Source organism: Heterodontus francisci, chromosome 41 (assembly GCF_036365525.1).
Source record: "Heterodontus francisci isolate sHetFra1 chromosome 41, sHetFra1.hap1, whole genome shotgun sequence".
Lineage (NCBI taxonomy): Eukaryota > Metazoa > Chordata > Chondrichthyes > Heterodontiformes > Heterodontidae > Heterodontus > Heterodontus francisci.
In genome coordinates, this window is record NC_090411.1 from 20,104,042 (window position 1) to 20,116,827 (window position 12,786).

The following is a 12,786-nucleotide window of genomic DNA, read 5'->3' on the forward strand; positions in this document are numbered from 1 at the left end:
CAGTACAGCTACAATACTGGCATTTGCCAGACAATGTGGAAAATTGCCCAGGTATGTCCTGTCAACAAAAGAGGACAAATCCAATCTGGCCAATTACTGTTCCATTCGTCTACTCTCAATCATCAGCAAATTGATGAAGGTGTCTTCAAAAATGCTATCAAGCTGCACTTACTCAGTATTAACCTGCTCACCGATGCTCACTTTGGGTTCTGCTTGGGCCACTCGGCTCAAGACCTCATTACAGCTTTGATCCAAACATGGACAAAAGAGCTGAATTCCAGAGGTGAGGTGAGAATGACTGCCCTTGACATTAAGACAGCATTTAACCAAGTGTGGCATCAAGGAACCCTATTAAGATTGAACTCAATGGAATCAGGGGAAAACTCCCCACTGGCTGGAGTCATACCTAGCACAAAGCAAGATGGTTGTGGTTGTTGGAAGCCAATCATCTCAGCCCCAGGATACTGCTACAAGAGTTCCTCAGGGTAGTTTCCTAGGCCCAACCATCTTCAGCTGCTTCAGGAATGACCTTCCCTCCATCATAAGATAAGGAATGGGGCTTGGGGATGTTTGCTGATGATTGCAGAGTGTTCAGCCCTATTCATGACTCTTAAGATAATGAAGCAGTCCATGCCCGCGTGCAGCAAGACCTGTACAACACTCAGGCCTGGGCTGGCATGTGGCAAGTAACATTCATACTACAAAAGTGCCAGACAATGACCATCTCAAACAAGAAAGAATCTAACCAGCTCCCCTTGATGTTCAATGGCGTTACTATTACTGAATCCCCTACCAACATTCTGGAGTTACCATTGACCAGAAACTTAACTGGACTAGCAACATAAATACTGTGGCTTCAAGAGTAGGTCAGAGGCTGGGAATTCTGTGGTGAGTAATACACCTCCCAACTCCCCTAAGCCTGCCCAACATCTCTACGAGGCACAAGTCGGGACTATGATGCAATACTCTCCACTTGCCTGAATGAGTGCAGCTCCAACAACACTCAAGAAGCTCAAAGACAAAGCAGCTGCACCATTCACCATCTTAAACATTCACTCCCTCCACCACTGGCACACAATGACAGCAGTGTGTACCATCTACGAGATGCACTGCAGCAACTCATCAAGGCTCCTTCAACAGCACCTTCCAAACCCATGATCTCTACCATCGAGAAGAACAAGGGCAGCTGGCACATGGGAACACCTCCTCCCCTCCAGTCACATGCCTTCCTGATGACTTAGGAACATAGGAGAAGGAGTAAGCCATTCAGCCCATCGAGCCTGCTCTGCCATTCAATTAGATTATGGCTGATCATCTACCTCAATGCCATTTTTCCATGTTTTTTTAAAATTCATTCATGGGATGTTGGCATCACTGGCCAGATCAGCTTTTATTGCCCATCCCTAATTGCCCTTGAGAAGGTGGTAGTGAGCTGCCTTCTTGAACCGCTGCAGTCCATTTGGGGTAGGTAGACCCACAGTGCTGTTAAGGAGTTCCAGGATTTTGACCCAGCGACAGTGAAGGAACAGCGATATAGTTCCAAGTCAGGATGGTGTGCGACTTGGAGGGGAACTTGCAGGTGGTGGTGTTCCCATGTATTTGCTGCCCTTGTCCTTCTAGTTGGTAGAGGTTGCAGGTTTGGAAGGTGCTGTCTAAGGAGCCTTTGTGCATTGCTGCAGTGCATCTTGTAGATGGTACACACTGCTGCCACTGTGTGTCGGTGGTGGAGGAAGTGAATGTTTGTAGATGGGGTGCCAATCAAGCGGGCTGCTTTGTCCTGGATGGTTTCGAGCTTCTGGAGTGTTGTTGGAGCACCCATCCATGCAAGTGGAGAGTATTCCATCTCACTCCTGACTTGTGCCTTGTAGATGGTGGACAGGCTTTGGGGAGTCAGGAGGTGAGTTACTCACCTCAGGATTCCTAGCCTCTGACCTGCTCTTGTAGCCACAGTATTTATATGGCTCCTCAGTTCAGACTCTGGTCAATGGTAGCCCCTAGGATGTTGATAGTCGGGGATTCAGCGATGGTAATGCCTTTGAATGTTATCTCCATATCCTTTGATGTTATTGGTATCTAGATATCTATCGATTTCTGTCTTGAACATGCTCAATGATTGAGCATCCACAGCCGTCTGGGGTAGAGAATTCCAAAGATTCACCACCCTCTGAGTGAAGAAATTCCTCATCTCAGTCTTAAATGGCCTACCCCTTATTGTGAGACTCTATCCCCTTGTTCTAAACTCACCAGCCAGGGGAGATATCCAATCTACATCCACCCTGTCACGCCCTGTAAGAATTTTCTATGTTTCAATGAGATCACCTCTCATTCTTTGAAATTCTAGAGAACTTGGAACTATAATCTCTGTTCCTTCACTGTCTCTGGATCAAAATCCTGCAACTCCCTCCTTAACAGCACTGTGGGTGTACCCATACCAGAAGGACTGCAACAGTTCAAGATGGTGGCTCATCACCACCTTCTCAAGGGCAATTAGGGATGGACAATAAATGCTGGCCCACATCCTATGAATGAATAAAAAGAGATGCACCATTCGAATGGCACAAGTCCTAGGGAAAATATGGGCCAATGATTTTAACTTGAAATATAGCCCCTGAAGCTCCACAGTGCAACCCTATGTGGCCAAAACCAAAAAAACTTGGCTATCCCTGAATGAGAGAATATATGCGCAAAGGACCACAATTCTAGTACTAATATACTCAATAAAACACCAACTTGTTATTTGTAGAACCATAAATAAAATAAAGGTTACAGAAAAAAAAATGAACCTTCTATTCAGATGATGATCAGAATTTCCACAATTATATATTTGTTTCTTCCCAACATTTAAGAACTTTCTATCGAGTTCCACAAATCAAATGCGTTTGTCATTCTCTTCCCTCCATATGGTTTCAGAGTTACTGTTCTAAATGGGGCTCCAAAACAATCTGTCAATGCCGCTGTCCTCTTCACATAACCCTGAAGCACACATTCAAGCTAAGTCACATCCCAAGAAAAATGTGGACGTGGCGAAGAACCAACCAATGATAGAACAATACAGCAGAGGTGGCAGCCATTCGGCCCATTAAACCAATGCCTACTCTTTGAAAGAGTTATCCAATTTGTCCCACTCCCCTGCTCCTTCCCTATAGCCCTGTAAAATCTTTCCCTTCAAGTATTTATCCAATTCCATTTTGAAACTTACTATCTGCTTCCACTACCTCATCAGTTTGTGCACTCCAGATCATAAAACCTCGCTGTGTAAATAAAAAGTCATGTCGCCTCTAGTTCTTTACGCCTCTTGCCTTACATCTATGTCCTCTAGTTACTGACCCTTCTGCTACTGGAAACAGTTACCCCCTTATTTACTGTCAAAACTGTTAGCATTTTGAATACCTCTCTCAATTCTCCTCTTAACCTTCTCTGTTCTAAAGCGAACAACCCTAGCTTCTCTACATAACTTAAATTCTTCACCCCCGTATCAATTAGTAAATCTCTTCTACACCCATTTTATAATGCTCCTGTGAAGCACCTTGGGACGTTATTACATTAAAGGCACTATATAATTATAAGTACTTGTTGCTGTTGCACCCTCTCGAAGGCCTTGACATCCTTCCTGACGTGTGATGCCCTGAATTGAATGCAATACTCCAGCTGAGGGCCAACAAAAGTTTTATATCAGTTCCTTGCTTTTGTACTCTCTGCCCTTATTAATAAAGCTAAAGATCCCATATACTTTTTAAAAAATAACCTTCTCAACTTGCCCTTTCACTAAAGATGTACATTCCCCGCGGGTGTTTCTGTTCCTGCACCTCGTTAAAATTAGATTATTGCTGAAAATAGAGACATGTTGTCAAAGCTTTTCGTCTGGCACTCATCAGGACAATCCGCAAGAATGTCAATGTAAGGGAAAACAACAACTTTATAATATACCCCAGCTTTTCCAACCTAACCTTGTAACTAAAATCCCCCATCCCTGGAATCGTTCTGGTACATCTCCACTGTACCCTCTCAAGGACCCTCACATTTTTCCCAAAGTGTGGTGACCAGAATTGGATGCAATACTCCACTTGGGGCCTAACCATAGTTTTATGAAGGTTCAGCATAACTTCCCTGCTTTTGCACTCAATGCTGCTTATTTATGAACCCAAGATTCCATATGCTTTGCTAACCATTCTCTCAATATATCCTGCCACCTTCAAAGATTACACCCAGATCCCTCTGTTCCTGTGCACTCTTTAGAACTGTGCTATTAAGTCGGTATTGCATAACCCTATCCCTTCTGCCAAAATGCATCACCTCACACTTGTCTGTATTAAATTCCATCTGCCCATCTTCCATTTGTCTGCCCACTTTACTAGCCTGTGTACTGTTGCAGGCAGTTTGTATCATCCTCACTGTTTGCGTATATAGCAAAAAAGCAGTGGTCCTAGCACTGGCCCTTGGGGAACACCACTGTCTACCATCCTCCAGTCTGAAAAACAACCACTTACCACAACTTGCTGTTTTCTGTCCTTAAGCCAATTTTTTGTAACATTTAGTTTATATTGCCTCCCCTCATTCCTCCTACCAAAATATATCACTCAACACGGAGTTAAATTTCATCTGCCATACGTCTGCCCAATTCACCAGTCTGTCTATGCTTTCCTGAAGTCTAATACTTTCCTCCTCACTGTTTACGACATTTCCAAGCTTTGTGCATCTGCAAACTTTGAAATTATGCCCTGTATACACAAGTCTAGGTCATTAATATATATCAAAAAGAGCAGTTGTTCGAATACTGACCCCTGGAGGACACCACTGTATGCTTCCCTCTAGAGTGCAAAGCCATCATTTACCACTACTCTCAGCTTCCTGTCCCATAGACAATTCATGCTACCACTGTGCCTTTAATTTTGCTAAATATCAAAAGTGTTCCAGGGTTCAGGCTCTGCTTTAGACCCACAGAAGTTGTGGGTAAATATCAATTGTTAATGTATTTTTGATTGATAAATATACTAATAAATTATACAGAAGACAATTAACATTAGGAACAGGAAGAGGCCATTCAGCATCTTGAGCTTGCTCTGCTCTTCGGTTAGTTCATGGCTGATTTGCATTTCATTTTCCCGCCTTTGCTCCATATCCCTCAAACATGTACCTAACAAAAATCTATCAATCTCAGTCTGGAAGGCCCCAATTATCCTGGCATGCACAGCCTTCTGGGGAAGAGAGTTCCAGATTTCTACTCATCTGCAACCTTGGAAACACAACTTGGGGCGGCACAGTGGCACAGTGGGTAGCACTGCTGCCTCACAGCTCCAGCGACCTGGGTTTGGTTCTGGGTACTGCCTGTGCGGAGTTTGCAAGTTCTCCCTGTGACCATGTGGGTTTCCTCCAGGTGCTCTAGTTTCCTCCCACATGCCAAAGACTTGTGGGTTGATAGGTAAATTGGCCATTGTAAAAAAAAAAATTGCCCCTAGTGTAGTTAGGTAGGAAGAGAATTGAGGAAAGGTAGGGATGAGAGAGGGAAAAATGGGATTAATGTAGGATTAGTATAAATGGTTGGTTGATGGTTGGCACGGACTCGGTGGGCCGAAGGGCCTGTTTCGTTGCTGTATGACTCTATGGCAACTCTCTCTTCGTTCATCATTAATAAATATGGTGAAAAGTTAAGGCCCAAGAACAGATGCCTGGGGAACACCACATGTCACATGGAATCATAAAATGATACAGCACAAAAGAAGGCCATTCATCCCATCATGGCCGTGCTGGCTCTCTCCAATGATCCCCATGGACTTCCAGAAGGGATTTGCTAAGGTTCAGCACAAGAAATTATTCGCAAAACTGAAATTTGAGGTAGCTTTTTGATTTTGTCTCTTACCTTCTGAGAGTAGGGGGTCAGAGAGACCGGAGGTGAACGTACAGAAGCCTTTAAAGGTGGCGAGGTAAGTTGAGAAGGTTACCTGCTCTTTCCCCATAGCCTAGCAAATTTTCCCTCTTCACATATTTATCCAAGTCCCTTTTGAAAAGGACTTTTGAAATGGACCTGCGTCCATGCCCTTTCAGGGAGTGCATTCCAGATCACAACTCACTGATTACATTTTTCACCCATGTTGCCTCTTGTTCTTTTGTCACTTACCTTAATCCATTCTAATAAATCTCATCTGCACCCTCTCAAAGGCTTTCACGTTCTTCCTAAATTATGACACCCAGAATTGGCCACTATACTATAGTTGGGACTGAACCAATGTTTTATAAAGGTTGAGGATAAATTCCTTGCTTTGGTATTCCCTACTTCTATTTATAAAGTCAAGCATCCCATATGCCTTTTTGGAAACCTTCTCATCTTACCTCGCCACCTTTAAAGGCTTCTGTGCATCCACCTCAGGTCTCTCTGACCCCTACTCTCAGAAGATAAGAGACAAAGTCAAAAAGCAACCTCAAATTTCAGTTTTGCAAATAATTTCTTGTGCTGAACCTTAGCAAATCTCTTCTGGAAGTCCATGTAGATAACATCCATAGATGCTCTATTATTAGTGATCTTCTCAAAAACTCAACTGGATCTGTCAGATAGGACTTGCCCTTAAAGCCACGTTGGCTGTCTCTGATCAACTCACATTGATTCCTAATGAGAGATTCTAGTAGCTTCTCTACAACTGATATTAAACTGATGGGATCATAATTAACTGGTTTCTCTCCCATTCTTCTTTTATAATGGAGTGACATGTTCTCAACTTGAGAGCTTTGAAATATTATAACTGAAGTATAGATACATATACAAATGTAGAAGGAATCTAAATATTAATACAGAAAAAGTCTTATAGGTACAGGTACTTCCTGTGAATTTTAAAACATCCATTGGAGGGGGTGGGGGTATAATTAGCGTGACCAGTTTACATAGGCAGTTTTCATTATCCTAGAACAATACCGCATAGGAGGCTATTTGGCACATCATGTTTGCGCTGGGTCTTTAGTAGAACCATTCAATTCGTCCCACTCTCCTGCTCTTTCACATAGCCTGTAAATGTTGTCCCTTCAAAAATTTAACCAATACTCCTTTGAACTCTATTACTGAATCTAATTCCATCACCCTTTCAGGCAATGCATTCCAGATCAAAACATTCACTGTCTTAAAAAAAAAATCACGTCACCTCTGGTTCTTTTGCCAATCACCTTAAATCTCTTTTCACTGGTCAGTGACCCGACTGGCATTGGAAGCAGTTTCTGTATATTTACTCCATGATTTTGATCACCTCTAAACCTTCTTTGCTCTAAAGGAGAATCACCCCAGCTTCTCCACATAACTGAGACCTCTCATCTCTGGTACCATTAGAGTAAATCTCTTCTGCACCCACTCCACAGCCTTGACATCCTTCCTAAACTGTGATGCCCAGAATCAAACAATACCCATGTTGAGGCCTAATGAGTGTTTTGTAAAGGTTTAGCATAACATCCTTGCTTTTGTACTCTATGCCTCTATTAGGAGTCAATGGTCCCACATCCTTTTTTTTTATAAAAAGAGCCTTCTCAATTTGTCCTGCCACCTTCAAAGAAAACAGATGTGGAGATGGGAATCTAAAAGTAAAAATACAATGGGATCACCTTTCATAATTTAAAGTGGGAAAAACTAAATTACACCCGCATGCCCTGGTCCAGTTTTCTCCAACTCCACTGCACCTGAAGACTACACTTGAATCTTGACTCCATGTGTGCAGGGCATGAATCATATTATGGCACAGAAGGAGGCCATTCAGTCCATCACAGCTGTACTGGTCCAAAGAATCTAAAAAAAAAAATTATATGTGCCTTTTCATGACCTTAGAATGCCCCAAAGCACTTTACGGCCAATGAAGTACTTTTGCAGTGTAATCACTGTTGCCATGTTGGAAATGAAAAAGAGCTGCCCAGCCTAATCCCACTTTCCAGCTATAATAAAAGCAAAATACCGCAGATGGTGGAAATCTGAAATAAAAACAAAAAATTGCTGGAAATACTCAGCAGGTCTGACAGCATCTGTGGAGAGAGAAGCAGAGTTAACGTTTCAGGTCAGTAACCATTCATCAGAACCCACGTTCCAGCTGTTGGTCCATAGCCCTGTTGGTTACCATAATCTAACAGAGTCATAGAGTTATACAGCTCAGAAACAGGCCCTTCGGCCCAACGTGTCTGCGCCAACCATCAAGCACCCATCCAATCTAATCCCATCTTCCCGCACTTGGCCCGTAGACTTGTATGCTATGGCATTTCAAGTGCACATCTAAATACTACTTAAATGTGAGGACTCCTGCCTCTACCACCCCTTCAGGCAGTGTGTTCTAGATTCCAACCACCCTCGGAGTGAAAAGATTTTTCTTCAACTCCCTTCTAAACCTCCTGCTCCTTACCTTAAATCTATGCCCCCTGGTTATTGACCCCTCTGCTAAGGGAAAAAGTTTCTTCCTATCTATTCTACGAATGCCCCTTATAATTCTGTATACCTCAATCAGGTCCCCCCCTCAGCCTTCCCTGCTCCAAGGAAAACAACCCCAGCCTATCCAGTCTCTCCTCATAGCTGAAATGCTCCAGCCCAGGCAACATCCTGGTGAAACTCCTCTGCATCTCTCCAGTGCAATCACATCCTTCCTATAATGTGGAGACCAGAATTGTACACAACACTCCAACAGTGACCTAACCAGCATTTTATACAGCTCTAAGATAATCTCCCTGCTCTTATATTCTATGCCTCGGCTAATAAAGGCAAGTATCCCGTATGCATTCCTAACCACCTTATCTACTTGTGCTGCTGCCTTCAGTGATCTATAGACAAGTACACCAAGGTCCCTCTGTACTCCCTAGCATTCTACCATCCATTGTATATTCCCTTGCCTTGTTAGTCCTCCCAAAATGCATCAACTCACACTTCTCAGGATTAAATTCCACCTGCCACTGCTCCACCCATCTTACCAGCCCAACTATATTGTCCTGTAATCTAATACTTTCCTTCTCACTATTTACGACACCAATTTCCGTGTCATCTGCAAACTTACTGATCATACCTCCTATATTCACATCTAAATCATTAATGTACACTACAAACAGTAAGGGTCCCAGCACCGATCCCTGAGGTACACCACTGGTCACAGGCCTCCATTCGCAAAAACAACGCTCGACCATCACCCTCTGCCTCCTGCCACTAAGCCAATTTTGGATCCAATTTGCCAAATTACCCTGGATCCTATGGGCTCTTACCTTCTTAATCAATCTCCCATGTGGGACCTTATCAAAAGCCTTACTGAAGTCCACGTAGACTACATCAACTGCCCTACCCTTATCTACACATCTAGTTACTTCCTCGAAAAATTCAATCAAATTTGTTAGACACGATTTCCCCCCGACAAAGCTATGCTGACTATCCCTGATCAATCCCTGCCTCTCCAAGTGGAGATTCATCGTATCCCTCAGAACTTTTTCCAATAGTTTCCCTACCACTGACGTTAGACTCACCGGCCTGTAATTACCCAGTTTATCCCTGCTACCCTTCTTGCATAATGGTACCACATTCACTGTCCTCCAGTCCTCTGGTACCTCTCTTGTGGCAAGAGAGGATTTGAAAATTTGTGTCAGAGTCCCTGCTATCTCCTCTCTTGCCTCACATAACAGCCTGGGATACATCCTATCTGGGACATACTCAAGTATTTTTAAGTGTGTTGAGGGTTTCTGCCTCAGCCTCTTTCAGGCAATGAGTCCAACAAACCCACCACCCTCTGGATGAAAAAATTCTCTCAATTCCTCACTAATCCTTCTACCAGTTACGTTAAATACAGGTAATTGACAGCGCCAGTACTTCCACACGGGAAAACTGACTTCAGTCAAGCCCCCAGACTGGGCCAGTGCATATGGTGGGAATTAAGGATCACTATGGGGATATGGGAGAGTCGGAAGGGGGGAGGGGTTGGGGAATAGATAAGGTGGGGTTGTGGGTGGAGAAGCCTCCTACTGGTCCCACATGGCTTGGTATTACAACTCTGCCGGTTAATTATTCTTCCCACAAGAACTTCCATTGCCAATAATGTACATGAATATCCTAGCTCTGTCACTAACTCACCCACACCAGCCTGCTTCCTACAGAAGATCAGGTCAGGATGATGCTTCGCCATCACTCACTCCAACCGCCACCAACAGCCCGAACACACATCCGCTTAAACTTTGACCTCTGCTTATTAATTCAAAAAGCCCTAAATCAACGCGAGTGAAAGAAATAATATCTCAATGCATTTTAAATAATAACCTCCACAAATTAAATTACAAACTCAAACTTTTATTGTATGACAAGGACGAGTCCTCTTATCTGTCGTCACATCCGGTGGAAGGACATGTAAGGGTAAAGTTTAAGGAACATATACTCACAGTACAAATTCACAAGATACTAGATACAATGTTTTTATATATAATTGTTTATATTCATAAAGTGTGTTTTTTCAATTTAATTGTTAAGGGTCAGCGATGTCAAATAATATTTCAGCAGATAGGACCTGGCATGTCTATTAAATGAGGACCCTGTGACGTCATCTTCATGCGGCATCTTTGTCAGTGAACAAAATGGCGGCGCGCATCTTGTCCGTCCGCGGGCTTCAGGTAAAGACTGCGGCTGAACGGCCATTCAAACAAGCGGGCAGAGTTAGCGGCGGAGCTGGCGAAAGCCACTGCAGTAGCAGCCGCCACTTTCTAAAGACTCAAGTGGAGGCAGTACCGCTAACTCTAGCGTTTTCAAATTTCAGCCGGTCACTGCCGATTGCTTTAAATGGCCCGTGTTTAAAGCAGCTCAATCCCCATAGCAACCGGTACATTGGCCCGGGGCAGCCGCTTGGGGTTTTCAGTTCTTTGGGGATAAAAGATTTGAGTTAAAAATAAAGAAAAACTTGGGGGTGTGGAATATCGAAGGGCACCGGTTTGCTCTGGAGTGTCAAGGTGACAACAAGGTTACACCAGTCCTGTTCTATTCTGGCACAGACTATACTCGTGTGTTTAAATGTAGTCAACAATTAGCGGACACAGCTCTATTATCAACTGCTTGCCCAGTTTAAGACCGTGGTTTTGTTTCCATTGCTACAGTTACGTCAACAAGAAGCGAGTAATGCTAAAAATAAGACTGTAAGGTCACTTAATGATTGTCTTCATGGGAAAATAGATGAATTGATTTGATGAATTTGGTAGGCAAAATACTCGTAAAAATTCTATAAAGCCCGTAGCCTTCCAAAGGGGAATGGAATAAATACTTGAAAGAGAGAAAGTTGCAGGGTTATGAGGAAGTGGTAGACCAACTGGATTGCTCCTTAGCTGGTGCAGACTCGATGGGCTGAATGGCCTCCTCCTGTGTTGTATCTTTCAATAACATGTATGACTGCACATTCTTCAATGCATGAAAGGACACGTTAATGCTTTGGTTCGAAGCCCATTTACCAGAACTGGAAGAGTTGGCAAGGTTGTCTGATCTCCCAAAGGTGTTGTACAGAACAGATCGAGTTCCTGGTGTTCAATAGTTATTTCCATATAATCTCAATTTAAAAAAAAATGATTATAAAAATGTTTTATTCATTTGGGATGTGGCGTCACTGATAAGGCCACTATTTATTGCTCATCTTTATTAGCCCTTGAGAAGGGGTTAGTGAGCTGCCACCTTGAAGCATTGCAGACTGTGTGGTGTGGGTGCTCCCGCAGTTTTGTTAGAGAGGGTGTTGCAGGATTTTGACTCCGTGACGATGAAGGAAATGTGATATATTTCCGAGTCGGGATGGTGTGTGACTTGCAGATGGTGGTGTTCCTGTGTGCCACTGTGAGCTGTTGGTAGAGGGAGTGAATGTTTAATTTGGTACCAATCAAGTGCACTGCTTTGTTGTCAATTGTGTTGAGTACTTTTGGAGCTGTACTCATCCAGGAAGTGGAGAATATTGCATCACACCGCTAACCTATGCCATGTAGATGGTGGAAAGGCTTTTGCCTGTCTAGAGCTAGGTTCATGTCTAGAGATGGGTGAATATATAGGTACGAGAGCGAGGTTGAATACTATCTATGTTGATTGTATGATCATTGTTCCTTTTATGGAGATGTGCCAAACTTTTATTTGCTTTCTCCCCTACATTAATTTCAAGTGTAGGACAGATCAGGAATTATGGGGGAAGGAAGAATGGCCTCTTGCATTCTGTGGGTGTGTTTTTTAAGATCCACTTTGTACAGCTTGTCAACTAGAAAGCCTAAAGCCTACACAATTGACCTTCAGCCTGATTTACTATTTTATCACTGTGATGCCGAACTCTGACCATAAGGAAAGGGTGTTTGGCTAACTGCCATGGTATCTTTTTCACAAATGTAATACATGATTTGCTTTGTATTAGAGAATGTTGGCAATGTGCCAAACTGTGCATGAGACAGAAAATTAACAACTAAGGTGATACCAAGGACAGAGGGAGGGCAAGGTTTTTCTTGCTCTCTCTTTCTCTCCCCCGCCCCCCCCCCCTCCCGCTTCACAGGTTAAAGAGCCTCTGGCTCAGACTCACTTGTCAAAAATGGGTGAGTTGTCCTGAACCTTAGCAAAAATGACTGACATGTCAAATATCAATCATTTATCATATCGGAGTGAATGGTGATGGTCATGGAGTTTGGGCCACAGACTAGACCACAGCTTCTGCTTGGATGGCTCAGACTGGGAGTTAACCAGGTGCATCATGTATTTGATTACTTTGATTTCTGTGTGTTGGAAGTGAATCCAAATGTATAAATTTAAAAACTATTTCAAATGTGGAAGCTGGCTGGCCCCAGTTGTACAAAAACAGG

At 43.3% G+C, this 12,786-nt stretch overlaps 2 protein-coding genes across 2 annotated transcripts in view; one reads left to right on the forward strand and one right to left on the reverse strand.

The window, feature by feature from the left end:
- Positions 1-10,193, reverse strand: part of phf5a (PHD finger protein 5A) — a 36,612-nt gene extending 26,419 nt beyond the window's left edge. Inside the window, exon 1 of the mRNA XM_068019438.1 lies at positions 10,061-10,193. Within this exon, the coding sequence (XP_067875539.1) occupies positions 10,061-10,112 (52 nt within the window). The 5' untranslated portion in view covers positions 10,113-10,193. The remainder of the gene's footprint in view (positions 1-10,060) is intronic.
- Positions 10,194-10,482: 289 nt separating this feature from the next.
- The window catches only part of aco2 (aconitase 2, mitochondrial), a 47,122-nt gene continuing 44,818 nt past the window's right edge, over positions 10,483-12,786 (forward strand). Inside the window, exon 1 of the mRNA XM_068019437.1 lies at positions 10,483-10,590. Coding sequence (XP_067875538.1) covers positions 10,555-10,590 — 36 coding nt within the window. The 5' untranslated portion in view covers positions 10,483-10,554. The remainder of the gene's footprint in view (positions 10,591-12,786) is intronic.